General features: G+C 39.4%; 1 protein-coding gene across 2 annotated transcripts in view; it reads right to left on the bottom strand.

The window, feature by feature from the left end:
• Positions 1-2,663: 2,663 nt before the first annotated feature.
• LOC102228383 (EGF-like repeat and discoidin I-like domain-containing protein 3) overlaps positions 2,664-15,097 on the bottom strand; it is a 28,128-nt gene continuing 15,694 nt past the window's right edge. For both annotated transcript variants that reach the window (XM_023350824.1, XM_023350828.1), the window contains 7 exons: positions 11,813-11,926; positions 10,488-10,669; positions 10,115-10,270; positions 8,866-9,010; positions 6,782-6,966; positions 6,434-6,589; positions 2,664-5,151 (listed from right to left, as the gene is read on the bottom strand). In XM_023350824.1, coding sequence (XP_023206592.1) covers positions 5,008-5,151; positions 6,434-6,589; positions 6,782-6,966; positions 8,866-9,010; positions 10,115-10,270; positions 10,488-10,669; positions 11,813-11,926 — 1,082 coding nt within the window. In that variant the 3' untranslated portion in view covers positions 2,664-5,007. The remainder of the gene's footprint in view (positions 5,152-6,433; positions 6,590-6,781; positions 6,967-8,865; positions 9,011-10,114; positions 10,271-10,487; positions 10,670-11,812; positions 11,927-15,097) is intronic.

Here is a 15,097-nt window from a genome sequence, read left to right as displayed (position 1 = left end):
GCTAATGAAGAAAACACTAAAACCTCCGAAGAAGACGCTGAGAGCGAATTCCTCCTTCAGAAAATGTGAACAAAAATGGAGTCGCATCAGATTTTAGCGGTTGTAGGATTTCTCTTTTGCAAACGACCACAAGCCATTTGTCCCACTCGCTCTAGACATGTTTGTTTTGGTTGTATTTACCCAGAATGACCAGGGCTAAAGTGTACTTTCTGCTCTGGTGCACTCTGGTGCATTCGAATGGTACCAGAGTTCACTTCCACTGAACCGAGACTTGCGTTTGTAGGCAGACCAGAGTTCGCTTTCTTTGGTCTGCATCAGAGTTTGATTGCTTGTTCACACCTCCCCAAACCAACCTGACTTTCTAGGCAGAGTTTGAATAATGCAGACAAAACAGGACTAGTGTGGTCTGAACCAACATGTAGGAAACCACCTCGAGAACTATAAACACATCACAAGTGAGTATACATTCACATCCACTTGGCATTGAACTCAATCGCATCCAGTTTCTCCACTGTTCCCCTGGATTGATTTGAGACCCATCCAGAAGGTCAACCATTGTTTTTTGGGGGGCGTGGCCTTTTTCCATTTTCTGACAGCAGGTATACAGGAAATGGGGTAGAGAGAAGATAAAGACAAAGGTACCAGGTAGGGAGAGAACCTTGGATGATTCGACGAGGACTATAGTATCTGCAGCTTTACCCACTCCGCCATGAGACGTACAAGAAAGTCAACCATTGATAATGCATTACACCAATCAGGACTTTATGGTAGAGGGGCCAAGCGGAGATGGCTGCCCATTTGAATTTTACATTAATACACTCAGAAAAACTAAATCATGTGATCTAATGAAATCAAATGGCACTGGTTCATCATGTGCTTAAAACTATCCTTGCGAATTACGGCAGTGTACCCATCATGCTGTAAAGAACTTTTTAACTTTTTAGTTGTCAATCAGTTCACATAATGGCTAACATGACAGTAGCTAAACGTAGCTTAAATTCAAACTGTTCCAAATGTGTCTGGAAGCTGGACTAAGGCGAGTCTTCATCTTTTAACCCAACAATGATTGGAAGAAGCTACAACAGCAATACAATGGGTTCTGGAGCAGCACTACCAATATGCAGTCAACCAACATGGAGGTCGCTGCATCCATACATCTCACTCTCCTGCTAATGTGTCCAGGCTGTGCAGGTGGATGCAGCGATTTCCTCTTCAGCCATTTAATATTCACTAGAACTGCAGAGGTCGTCAGGCGCGGCAATATTCTGTGTTACGTCTGACCAAACAAAACCCGTCTATTCTGGTAGGTTACTCCTTGGTGGGGAGGCTAGATTGGGCCAGAAAAGAGTGTGTTTTGTGTTTGTTTATTCCTTTTAGGAGGAGGGTGGACTCTTCTGCTCCTTTGTGTACGAGAGACCTTAATGATGGTTACTCCACTGAGAAGGAGGGAGTCTTTTTCTGTTTGGTTTGGAGATCTCTTATTTTCTAGGAGTATTTTTGGTTACAAATTTACTCTAGATTGGGAAATAAAGGTTTTTAAGTTACTCTGTCCATATTTACTTAACGCTATTGATTTGCGACATTATGTCCATTGCCTTTTCACTCAGGAACTCCAGCAAGAATTAAAGGCACCGAGGTTAGCTTTGACCCTCGTTTTTGGGGTGTCACTCAAGACCATTTACAAATAACTTCTACCTTAAACATGTTTTAATCTTTGAAGTATTGTCTCAGAAAACTGAAGCAGGAAATGTTTACCTCACATTTGGTGATTCTACCAGGAACTTTAAACCATATCATGGATTGTGTTGCCTGCATCTTTGGGTTGCCTTGATTTCACAGATTTCTGCTACATTTTCTTTCAGCAAGATCCATCTTAAAGTTGTGAACTGTTTTCGTAGATTTTGCTCTGTTCACTTTAGAAAAAATGTGAAGGTTGTAAAAACCAATCAGGAATTGAAAATAGTGAGCATGTAGCACAAAAAAAAGAGAAAAGAATGAAAACCATCCGTTGTACAAAGAAGATTAAGGTTCAAAGTTCAGATTAAAAGTGAAGGAGTTTCAGACGACAGGAAAAAAACTGCTGCTTTACAGTGAGTTTCCAACTATGAGGACATTCCTAACAAATTTGCATCAATTTTACACGCAGAGATCTGCTAGAACTGGGGATAATTTCTCCAGAAGTGCTTTGATTTTGTGTTCAGACGGCTGCATCCTTGGTTCCATTTCAGTTTAACTTGCTGCTGGTTCACCTGAATTTCTCCACTGTGGGACAATAAATGGTTTTTCTATTCTGTTCTTGTCTCAACAGACTGAAATTAACCTTCACAGTCTCGTGGGAATCCATTTCCATATCGACTGTGCAGTTCAGACCGGGTTACACTTCCAAAGGGTGTCCTTCACACACAACGTAATGAGAAGAGAAGAATTCAAGCGTTCTGCGCGGATGAAGATGCCTTTTAAAGATTTCAGAGCGCACACAGAGGGATTAGGCCCCCGGGGGCCGCCGAAATGCAAAACGACCCTCGGTGCTTCAGGTCTTTTAATCTTTCACCTTTTAAATGGAAAACAGCCCTCGTCAATTGTGCATTATTATTAGACATATGATTCAAATATTCAATGCAGGCACATCACAATGCAGCAACATTAAAAAATTTTTTACACGATTAACATTGTGTTTTAAATTCTTTATTTAAACTTTGGATATACAAAGGTCTTTTTTGTGAACATTGGATTAAAAACGAACATCAAATCCACTCAAAAGTCAAGAAATAGATTTAGAATTCTTAAACACAGCAATGCCTTTTCCTTTTCTTTTTTTTACTGATCGTTCATAGAAAACTAAAAATGGTGACCTAAACGCAGAGGAAATGAAATCATGTCGCCGTTGTCGATAGAAACGCATGCAGACGCGAACAGGGTGGCTGTAATAAATATTGTACAGTGTCTGACATCAGCATCTCAGTGGCGCGGCCGTCCCCTCATGCATTTTTAAACGCCTTGAATTTATATTCATTATCAAAACCAACACTGTATAATATTGCACGAGCCCAAAATTCATAATTCATGGGATGAGAAAGGGTCTAGATGCGGCGGCGGCGGGAGGGGCCGCGGATGCTGATGATTTGGCAGGTCGCGCCGGGTCCGGCGAAAGCGTAACAATCGGCTCTAATTTGGTTTCTTTTATAGTTGAACTAGAAGGAATAACGGTGGACCCAAAATAAACAGTAAATCAAGGCGGCAAACGTTAACATCCATCGCTGGCAAGCCGAATGATAATAAAACGTAAAGGCCTCCCTCAGTCTTCCTAAACGAGGGACAAGTGACGGTCCACATTTTAACACTGAATACACAAGATTATTTTGTTAGTTGCCAATAAAGAAACACGAACAAAGTGCCATAAAAAGTGAAACAACCAGGAAACAGTGAAGAGAGTGAGGAGAAGTAGCATTTAGGGTACATGTGGAGGAAAGTGGCTCTAACCTGAAATTACACCCATCAGTCTTTTTTCCCTCACCCACAGTCTTTAGTCTCTGAATTTGATACTGTTTTGATGAAAAACTGACTAAATAGCTTTTGAAATGAAGAAAAAAATATGAGAACAAAGTCGTAAAATTACAAGAAGTCATGCAAGGACAAAGTTAAAGTAACAAAGCCGTAGTATTACAACTTTATTCTCGAGATGTTACGACTTCTCGGGATATTTCGACTCATGATTATGATTTTGTGATGTTTGGACATCTTGTGCTACGACCTACCGCATCATGTCCACTTCTCGCGTTTTACTTTAATATTTTTTTGTTTCCCTTAGCGCGGCCCTGATATGTCGTCATACACCAAATATTTTATTTATTTAGGCAGCATGGGGGGGAAAAAAAAGAAAAGGAACTGATAGAGTAAACTTGGGAAAAACAAAAAAAAGACATTGGTCAGAAATAACACGGCTGATGCATTAGTTTGAAAATTGCTCTGATTGAAAGTTGTTGTGCATTTTACTAAATTTATGGCCCTGCAGTCATCATCCTCCCTTTGTTTCCAATAGCTGATCAGTGTGGGTGTTTGTTTGGTCTCTGGAACTGAGCGTGATAATTGAGTAACCAATCACAGCCAACAACGACTCAACATTCCTCTTTTGTTACGAGCGTCAACATCACTTTGGGTTTCACAAATATGGCATCTTGAGAATAAACCACAGTGGGAGGAGTCAAGCAGCCAGATTTTACAAATACTTTCAGACATATGTTTAGCAGAATTTTGTTAAAAAAAAAATAAAAAATTTTAATGCTTCCTGAGGAATTCATAAATACAGAGTTTACTCTCTGAATGTCAAACCTCACAAAACAAGGAAGAGGAACATAAACTTTAGATTTTTCACCAATATAAAACTCTTATAAACACTATTTAATTTACTTAACAGAATCACAGCAAGCATGTTCATAAAACGTTCAGGTTTCTAGCTAAAATACTTTTTTTTTAGGCTAAAACTACCATATATGTACACCTCAACGCGTCGTCTAGAGATAATCTACATACAGATTTGAAGGGACAGTAAGTGCTGGACTGAAGGTTGGGTTATGTACATCACCAGCTGTGGGTCTCTGAGGTTTGCTGTTCCAGGTAGAGCTGATCCAGGATCAGAGTTCAAGCAGCACCGACTGAGTCGCCCTGACTTCTGACACAAGGAGGAGGAAGTCAACACTTTTATTTCATAAAACATAGGGGGATAAGAGCGGACCTCGCTCTGCTTCTTGAAGCGATTTGATTCAAAACAGGAAAAACAAAGCAACAAAAAAAGAATAGGCAAGTTTAGCTGAATCGAGATTCTGCTCACAGTGGTTAGGGGGGCAACGACTCCCACCTCTGACCAGCCAGGCTTTTGGTGGGGTGCTACGCTATTATTTGCTGCCCCCTAGAGCTGAGAGCAAGGCAGTGCAGGTATGGCTCCGGAGGAAAGAACAGAGGATTGGGGCAGGGTGGGGGCTGTGATGTGGACGTAGAGCAGAGACTGTGCTACTCGTCACAGCCCAGCAGCTCCATCCGAAGGGTGATGCGCTCGTGCCACTCCCAGGGCAGGACGCGGACGTAGCGGCTGTAGAACGGCGGCTCGAAGATGTTCTTCTTGTGAACGTTGTTGTCGCTGTTGCCGGTAAAGATCTGGGCAGACAAAAGCAGCGCAGCACAACGTCTCTTCAGCAAAGTTTCAAAGTGGTTTTAGTTGTAAAGCAGAACTGGAATTTTACTGGGAGAGCTGGGTTTAAAGCTGGTATATGCAGAACGCCACATCACGACCAACAATTGAATCTTAGGAGGATTTCTTTTATGTGACAGACATAAAAGATTCAGCCTCCTGGTCCTTTAGATGACGTCTCAAAGTTTTGCACCTCTAGAGACTGAAATGTTGTTTATTCCTCTCTAAAATTACCGATGCACCGATCTGATATTAATATCTGCATCGGTCCGATGTTGAAACAATTTCTGCATTGGATGTTGGTGACAATGTGCCCAATCCATACGGACAGATCTATTCAGTCAAATTCTATGTTTTGTGATCTATTGCTTTATTATTTATTTTACTTTATATTTGGAATTTCTAATTGCACTTTCTGTACCATTTGAAAGAAGGTTTGTTGCAGTTTAATTCTTACATGTTTGACCAAATACATGTAAAAAAGAAATTGCATAGAGAAAAGAAGTCAACCTATTGTTTTTATCAGTTTCTTTATTATTTCATTTACATTGGCTTCTTCTAATTGCAATGACTGAACAAATTAAAGCTGTTTTTATATGTTTGACAAAACTTGTGAAGCTATCAGTGTATCTAAGTGGGCTGTACTGGTGCAGAGTTATCAAATACATTTTTTATTCAGTACATTTATGTCTGTGTTTAGATGAAAAAGAAACATTTTAAGTCAATTCAGCGCAGTTTTTTCTGTATTGGATCGGTATCGGCTGATACTAAATCACAGATATTGTATTAAAATGTTTACATGTATGTTTAAGAAAAGTAAAAGTAAAAAGCAATGTTGTAGGATTTTTAAAAATTTCTTGGATAACCTCATCTAATTGTAAACGGTCTAGCAACCAGCAAAGTACAAATTAAACTCCTTCATATATAGGGCAGTGTTTGTCTCTTAAGAAAAGCATAATAAGGATTTGAAGTCAAAGTAAAGATGAGACAACGTACAAATTTTTCCTGTGATACTGACTTGACCTGACGTCTTTCGTCTTATCTTTTTAAACATCCCTCCTGATCATATTCCTCATATATTCTGTGCAATGTACTTGTATTAGTCGGTTTTATTTTAAAGTTTTTAACGTGTAATGAAAAAAACTCTTGCTGAAGCATTTTAGGTTCACTTAATTTTCAATAAGCACATCTACTTTTTAACTTTTTTTTGTAAGTGGGGTTCAGTTCAATCCATGATGCTGGACCAACCTTGTCTTTGCGCGTGGTTTCGTCCTGCAGCACAGTCCAGGACCTTCCGTCATTACTGTGGGCTATTTTGAACGATGAAACAAACTGGATAGAGCCGAAGTCTTTTGCTCCCTGAGTGACGATCCCTGTTATCCTCTTGGGAGACAACAGGTCCACCTAAACTCACACACACACACACACACACACACACACACACACACACACACACACACACACACACACACACACACACACACACACACACACACACACACACACACACACACACACACACACAAAAGACCACTTTACAAACCAGAATATCAGATAAAAAAATTTAAAAAGTGTTTCCGGCACGTCGCCTCCCACCTGCAGCCACTCAGACCGCCTGTTGGTGGCGGGAATCCAGGCGTTGGTCTTGCCCTGCTTGTCCAGCCGGGCGTACTGCGGCAGCCAGGTGAAGGCGTCCATGCCCCAGGTGCGGAAGGTGCTGGAAGCCGTGATCTGGCGGTCCAACACCAGGCGAGACTTCATGCCCATGGGCTCCGAACAACCTGGAGTGTTTGAATACACTGCGGAGGTGAGACCAGGAAGAGGAGAGGAGGAAGAGGAAGAGAGGGGAGCAGAGGGAGGAGCAGCTCAGGCCAGCCGGGGAGGTGGAGCAGCAGACATCAAAGTGACGATAAGGGAGGACGAGAGCAGCAGGGGCTTTGAATTAACAAAGTGAACACACACGAGACATGAACCAATCAGAGTTTAGTGCACAGTTAGTAACATTTGTAAAGGTTTGATCTGCTTGCACCAAAATCTTTTGAGTTTCGAAATATTTCTTTCTATCCATCCTTATGTGAGAGAAGCTGCTGTAAAACTGAGTTTTATTGATTTAACTCCTCGCAACTCCCCCATTTTAACACTTAGGACATAAAAATATCAAACAGTTCCCAATGGAAAAAGTGTGGTTATTTAACTCTGCTGCCATCTACTGGTTAAATATGTGGTTTCATAAAGAAGAAAAATCTGAATCTCAACCAAGAGGCTCTGACTGAACCAGTATAACAGTTCAATTCACTTGTTTTAAGATGCGGTGCGTTCACTGAAAAGACAAAAAAACGAAAAATGATTTTTGAGATTCCAGTCACCAACTTCTTAATGCATCTCTAAGTAGAAGGAAACTCAACGCTTTCTAGAGCACATTTTTAATGATTGTGGGTTTGTCTAACAGCTAATTACAGGGTTTGTTTCCATTTCCCTCACAGTCAAATTCAAGCACTTTTCAAGCTAAGTTTTAAAGCCCTTCCAGCATTACATTTCAGAAATAAAAACAACACAAATGAACTTAAAAATAGACAGTTTCAGTTCACCATTATATTATTTATTACTGTTAATAATGTCTTGATGGTATTTTACATTCTACAGCAGGAACAATGTAAACTTAACTTAAATATAACAAAATGTATTTTTAAAGATGCGTCTAATCTCTAAAAAATGTTTTTGCATTCAGCAAATAGAAATAATTTTGGTAATTATAACTGACCTAAAACAAGAAAATTTTATTCTGATTTAACTTCAGACAGTGATGAAAAAAATTTGTCTATTTTTTATCAGGTTTACATAAGTATCTGGTTTCAGCTGTACAATAACACTTTCCAAATTTAGGCTTTTAACCAAACCGTATTATAAAATTGCGCAGTTTTTAAATAGTCAGCACTTTCAAGGACTTTATACAGAAATCAATCACTTTCCAAACCTTGAAAACACCTAAATAAATATCAAATGTTTTCAAGCACCTGTACAAACACTGAAATTAGGCTGTTTCACAATTATTTAGCTGTTCAACGTTTCCTTTATTGTATTAAACAAATTGAAGAGTAAATCTAAATGACATCAAGGGAAGGAGAAACTGCTTTGAAACAAAACGATTTTTAACAATGCAAGACACACATTCAAATGACTGTTTAAAATAAAAACAGAAATCCCTCAAATAATGCTGCTGTTATGAAACTATGAGTTAATACTGGGGGAAGCGTAAGGGGGAAGAGACGATGATGTGACGAGTAAGACGACGGTAAAAACAAAAACATGGAGCAGTGCAAAAGCCCAGTGAGTTCAAAGGAAGCGTGTGGTGAAAAGACATTTGCTGCAGCTCAGAGAAGACTTGAAAGAACCAAAATAAACCAACCACAATAATCTGTGTTGAACATATTCAGACTTTTTCCACATTTGTTGCTCGTCTTTAGACACACTGAGACGAGCTTGTTCCCCGCAGGGTAGAAAAGCTTTGAAGTACATTCAGTTTCTGAGGAAACGGGAGCTAATTGCTAGCAGATATAAAGATCTCTTCTCGCCAACTGGATTCAGTGAACATAAAGTTAGTTTCAATGGTTAGTGACCTGAGAACGTGGACTGTGGGTGTGTGGGCGTGTGTGTGGGGGGGTGTGGAGGTGTGTGTTTACCATTGAGTTCACAGCCCACCAGCTCCATGCGCAGGGTGCAGGCCTTGCGACACACAACAGGGATGATGCGGATGTACTGTGCGATGATCGGGGGGTCAAACAGGTTGGTCTTGGTGCTGTCGTTGTCCACGTTCCCCGCAAAAATCTGGGAACAAGGAAGGCGTTGAAAAACCCATAGTTGACCCGCCACGCTTTATTCAGAAAAGTGCTGAAGCTCGGTCAGATTGGACGGCGCGCAACTGCAAGCAATCATTTTCAACTTTAAATTTACGGTAGGCCTGAAGGGAAACTACTACCTTTTCTGGCTTTTTAGACCGTTTTCAAACCATTATGACAATTTAAGGCCTGTGTCGCGACAGAAATGTACCAAAGAAACCTTTACATTTTATGCATTAGACTTAGACTGACTTTATTATCATTTTTCATGCACTAAGCTTTTTTGCACAGAATGTATTTAGCATTGTACAGTGGTGAAGACGAACGTTATCCAGCTAACTGGTAATAAATTTGCACCTACCTATGACGGACACAAAAAAGCTAGCTAGCTAGAAAGGGTATATTAGCAGCTACTTAGCAGTAGCCTCGATTCAGAGGCAATTATTTCTGTCAAACGTCTGCTTGACAGAAATGTTACGCGAGAAAATTTACACAAAATAGAATAGAGATTAAATTTAAGACATGTGAATAATGTTTACAAGGCCAAGTTACATTTTTAAAATGAATTTAAGACATTTTAAGGCTGTAGTTTTAGATACATGAATTTAAGACTTTTTTAAATGAGATTACGGCCATAGCATCTCCCAGTCAGAATAAAGTGTTCAGGTGAATTTTATTTTATGGTATCAGACAAAAAAGGGTCTGATTACAAATTCATGCCACACTTTTTAGATCTTTATTAGTAAAAATCTTCCAATTCAAATTCAAAATTAGTTTGATCCAAAGTGGAAATTAAATTATTTTAAATATGCCAATAAAATTAGAACATTAATATTTCTTCCACTCCACTAATTTGCTCGACCTTGTAGGTATTAGGACATAAAAACGCAATAAAATAGAATAATGTTTGTGGCAGTAACGTTACCATTTATAAGTTTTCAACTTTTCTTATTCAAAAATAATTCTTAATTTATAAATTGCAAAAAAGTTGTAAATAAATCAGACTGCCTGTATCCTAAAATCTTTCCTTTATGCTGATCAGTTTGATACCTCCTTAATGTCAGAAGCTACGTCTCCTTCCTCATGTCCTCACCTGGTCCCTTCTCTGTCCTTCGGTCCTGTACATGGTGTACGTCCTGCCGTCCAGGCTGGAAGCCACTTTGAAGGCCTTGATGAATTCTGCTGTGCCGATGCGACTGGCACCCTGCGTCACGATGCCCGTGAAACGCATCGTCCTCTGCATGTTGATCTACCAACAGATAACAGGATGATTTTCATAGCAGGTCGAGTGAAGTTGATAATTAGCGCTTAAAAAGGCAAGACAAAATGGAATTAAAGAAACCGTCTTTCCAGTGTTTAACAAGTCATAAATAGGAATCTTGCATTGTTTCCGCTACTGTAGTTCATCTTTCTTCAGTATGGATCCAAGCTGCTCATGTTACACTGAAATATGTGACTGTGCTGACCTGTATCCAGGGGTTCTTGTCATGAGGAGCAGCGCTCCACGCGTTGACCAGTCCCTTGTTGTGGAGGCGGGCCAGCTCCGTGCCCCAGCGCTGCAGGCCCAGCATGGTGTAGCGGATCGATGAGGCTGTGATCTGGGACTCGGCGATGCCCCCGCCCTCCATGCCGAGGAGAGAAATACAGCCTGAGGAAGAGAGACGTATGAACGCTGTGCCTCAAAGGAGGGCGGTGAAGCAAATTCTTGGTCTTTGATTTAGTTTTTTGCGAAATTTATATTTAGTGATGTCAGCACGCCCAGAGCCGTGCATCTTGTTTGACCAGAGATTCTGTTTATCTGGACTTTGATTGTTAGGACCAGGCTATAAATGGTTTTTGTTGTTGTTACCAGAATAATGTCATAGTATTACAAGAATAAAGCTGCAATATTAGGAGAGTGAAGCAGTAACTTTATGAGAACTCCAAAACAAAAAACTTATTAGTCGTGATGAACATTTTGTGAATTTATATTTTGATAAAAGTTTTACAGAAATACTTCATCATTTAATGCATCAGCATCAAGTTATTACCACTAGCGGGACTTTAAAACAACCCAGTCTGTTTCGTGGAAATAATTCATCAAATCTTTTCACTTATAAATCTACTTTCTCTTAATTTTAAGACTTTTTCTGTTAAAACAGTGATTTTATTCTGCTAATATGACGACCATATCCTCATAAACAGAAATGCTTTTTCATACAACTCACAGTAGGGATGATTTAAATAAAAGTCACATTTGAAAATATTTGTCATTTGTAATTTCCTTTTTAGAAAAATTGAGCGGAAAAAAATAAGACAATTACCGGTAAAATAAAATTGGAAACGTCATAAAAAAAAAAAAAAACTTTTAAAGCCATGAAAACATTCAACACTAATGAAGTCAAATTTCTCCTAAACCACAAAATAATCAAATTATTAAATCTAAATTTAAGACACATTTAAAAAGCATTTTCTCTGAGGGCTGCACTAAATGAAAACTAATGCATGGATGGTTAAATGCATGGCTATCCACTTGCAGCTCTTTAAAGGACCATAAACTCATTCAGGACACACAGCACTGAATCAGCGGAGCTGAATAAAAAGTATTGATCTCTCATTTAGAGAAAGCCATTTCTATTCTACATATCGATCATCCTGGAGCTCCGCACTTGGCCATCTTCCCAACTCAATCATTTTCGGTTTAGCCTTTCACTTCTCTATTACACCCCTTCCATAAAGCCATCGATCACTCGCCCCAGCACTTCTGCTGTCATTTTGTAAGACGATGACGGTGCGAGTCGGTTACACTCACGCAGTTGGCAATGTTTGCCCACATAGGGAGAGGGGCAGTGGCATTTGAAGTCTCCGTCCAAGTCCCGGCAGGTGCCGCCGTTCTCACACGGCTGGTCGGCACAGTCGTTTACGTCTGCAGAGAGATGAATCACTTCGTCATTTACTGCGGTCGGGGAGGACGGCCAGCCTCGGTGCGTTTCGTATAAAACTTAAGAGTTAGAAATGTTAGAGGAAGTTAACGTCATGCTTTCAGCAAAGCCTACAGTGCCCTCTAAAAGTACTCATGATTCTTGAACAAGCAAGGTCTGACTGATACATTTCAATGAATTACAGGGATTTTATGTGGCATTAATGCACTGGCTGAATAAAATCCAGTATAGGAAAAAATGAAAACTTTTTTTTTTAAACATACAAAAGTTCCGCCTGGAACCTTTGCATTCGGGTTTCTGGTACGACCGCAAATCTGACGCATAAGCAACATCAACACAAAGAAAAAAAAGCAATGGACAATGAAGCCGCTGGGGTCCATTTTTAATTCTAAATACGATCTGATGGGACGGTAGAAAAGACCGCTGCTGTGCTGAAGTTGTGCTAAAAGGAGTTAGCCTTTTAGTGAAACTATCCAAGGCTAAACTAGCATCTTAATGCTAGTTTAGCAACATGTAGCAGCAGCACAGATGTCCCCAACACTAATGGCGGTATCCATTCTAAAGAGGGACTTTTGAGTTGTAAACGTTGCTCATTTTGTCGATCTATAATTTGATTAAAATGCAATTAACTGTGATTAAATTACAGACCCCGCAATTAACTCGATTCAGAAGTCCCACAAATGATTTTTAGCCAAGATAAATCTGAAACATTTGGAGCACATTTTTATTCAGCCCTCTCTTAGTTAAAACCACAAAACAAAACCAGACTGAGTTAAAACAAGAATATGCTTTGATCTAAACCACTCCGGTGTCCCTCTGCGTGTATGCGTATGGTCATCATGCTTGTTTCAGTAGGTTTGAGGTGATGTCGGCTTAACAACAACACAGTGTTTTGCATGCAAGCCAAATGGTTCTGTTTGCGACTTTTCCCACTTTAGTAAAAAGCGGATTTGTAGAATGCACGACTCATTATCTCGTCGAAGGAATCTATACTGGGTTTTATTTAGGGATACAAGAACAAGGGAGGAGAATTTGTTTTAAAAAGCGTCATTAGAAGGATGTACGAACAAACAAAAATAGAATGAATCTATTGAAGTTTGTGGCTGTTAAATGGCTAAATGTGAGACGTTCACTGTGCACGAATAATTTGGGAAGGCACTGAAGCCGAAGCCAAACCAGGAAGACCACAGCTGCAGAGAAAAGAGGGTTAGTGAAGCAAGATTATTTCTTCTTTAGTAACTTCATGTAATCTTGTAAAACTGATGCGGTCTGAAAGGTCCAGCTGCACCAAGAGATCATGTGGTTAAGCAGATGATTATATAAGAAAAACTAAAAACAGAATGTATTAAGGGAAAATTTTAGTGCAGTGTACAATGTGCTAATTTTTCCCCTGCAATTCCTTCCATTGACCCCTGGTGGCGCCCGTAAGCACCGATAGTTCTTACCCCCCAAAATAATATTCAGATTAGGACAAGTAAAAATATCATTTCTCACCCATGCAACCTTCGACAAATTGCTCTGAATACTTTTAACACTTTTTTTTTAAAGCTCAGCTTTAGTTGTGTGTACAACTAAAACTGAGGGACTTTAGAGGACATTTCAACACACATCTTCCAGCTTCAATCCCTATTGGTTACCGTCATTGCCGCGTAAAACGCACAAGCCAACCAGGGAGACAGATGTAATGCTTCTAACCAGCAAAAACACACACACAGTTTCATCTTACCGCCCACACACTGCCTCTATAAATAGCTCTGTGTCCAAACAGTTATTTTCACCCATCATAGGAGGGATATAGTAATTTTGAACTGTGCAGCCGCACGCTCTGGATAATTAGGCACACTGGTTTTTCAGATATGGAGAGTCCAGCTTCCTTTAAAACACAGAGGGAATATGCAAGTGTTTACAGCAATATTTTATTGATAAAATTAATTTCCAACAATGCACAAAATTGAAGAATTGGATTGTTGAATTCAAATATCAGAACGTCAGACGGCATGACTCCACTTGTACAGGTTGATTAACTGCCTGCCTGCTAAGTGGTGACTGAAGAATTTTTAAAACCTAACATTGCACCATAATTTTGATTGAAAGGCAACCATTGTGAAAAAGTTGACAAAATGTTTGTTGCATGCGATTTGATAAAATGGAAAAAAATAAATAAATAAATATCCCACGAGCCTCAGGTGAAGCTGCGTAACTCTCTGCTGCAATAGGATTGAGCTACGACTTAATTTCATAAGCTCCTAAATTTAATCCACTAACCTACTTTTTTTCCCCTCTGTATAAAGTGAAAAACCAGTGGTAATCTCGGGGCCTTGCTTGAAACCTAATCCTGCATAGTGCTTGTGAAGAGGAAGACTAACAACAACAACAACAACAACAAAAAAAAACAGTGTAGCAAACTTTTAACAAGGGCCGTATGATGCATTTTCCAGGCACACAGTGCCATTTTTAAGCAAAATTCTGAAACTATGTTACTTTCAGTTGCTGTAAAAATGCTATGCACACCAAATATGACAAAAGAAATTTGACTTTGTAATTTCATGTCTTCAAATTGTTCCTTTGTTCCTTTAAAGACTCCTGCTCTTGCTGAAACTCCACCTTCAGGAAGTCATCACAACATGGCTCCTCTACTAAGCCTTTAACAATATTTTTAACAGAAGAAGTGGCTGCTACAGCTCAGCAGATTTGCAGTTCCATCAGGTGTTTGCCAATTGCTGCTGGCTAGTCTGAAGGAGCTGAGTGGGGTAGAGCTGCTCTGAGGCTGATGATTAGAAGTTGAAGTTATCCATCGTTTCTGTTATGTTTATTTTGAACACTTAGTGTCTTCCAGTTGCAGTGTTAAATGTTAATTAGAATGTAAAAAGTTCATTCATCTCTGAGAATGAGTTCTTGCATTATTATGCCGTTACCATTATATTACTTGAAAACAGTCACAAAACAACATTATCGTTTATCGCAATAACTTTTGGGACAATTTATTGTCCAGGAATTTTTTTTTAAATAATTTTGTGATTTGTAAAAACGTGGATGCTTTTTTTGTTGTTTGACATGGTGTAAAAGTGAAACCTTTTTGAGGTAAAAATAAAAAATATTGCAGTTCTAGTTGCTGACTACTTAAAGGGCAACAACTTATTAAAGTCCAGCTGATG

Source organism: Xiphophorus maculatus, chromosome 2, assembly GCF_002775205.1.
Source record: "Xiphophorus maculatus strain JP 163 A chromosome 2, X_maculatus-5.0-male, whole genome shotgun sequence".
NCBI classification, from domain to species: Eukaryota; Metazoa; Chordata; class Actinopteri; order Cyprinodontiformes; family Poeciliidae; genus Xiphophorus; species Xiphophorus maculatus.
The sequence above is the reverse complement of the archived record's forward strand: the minus strand, read 5'-3'. Positions and strand labels throughout refer to the sequence as shown.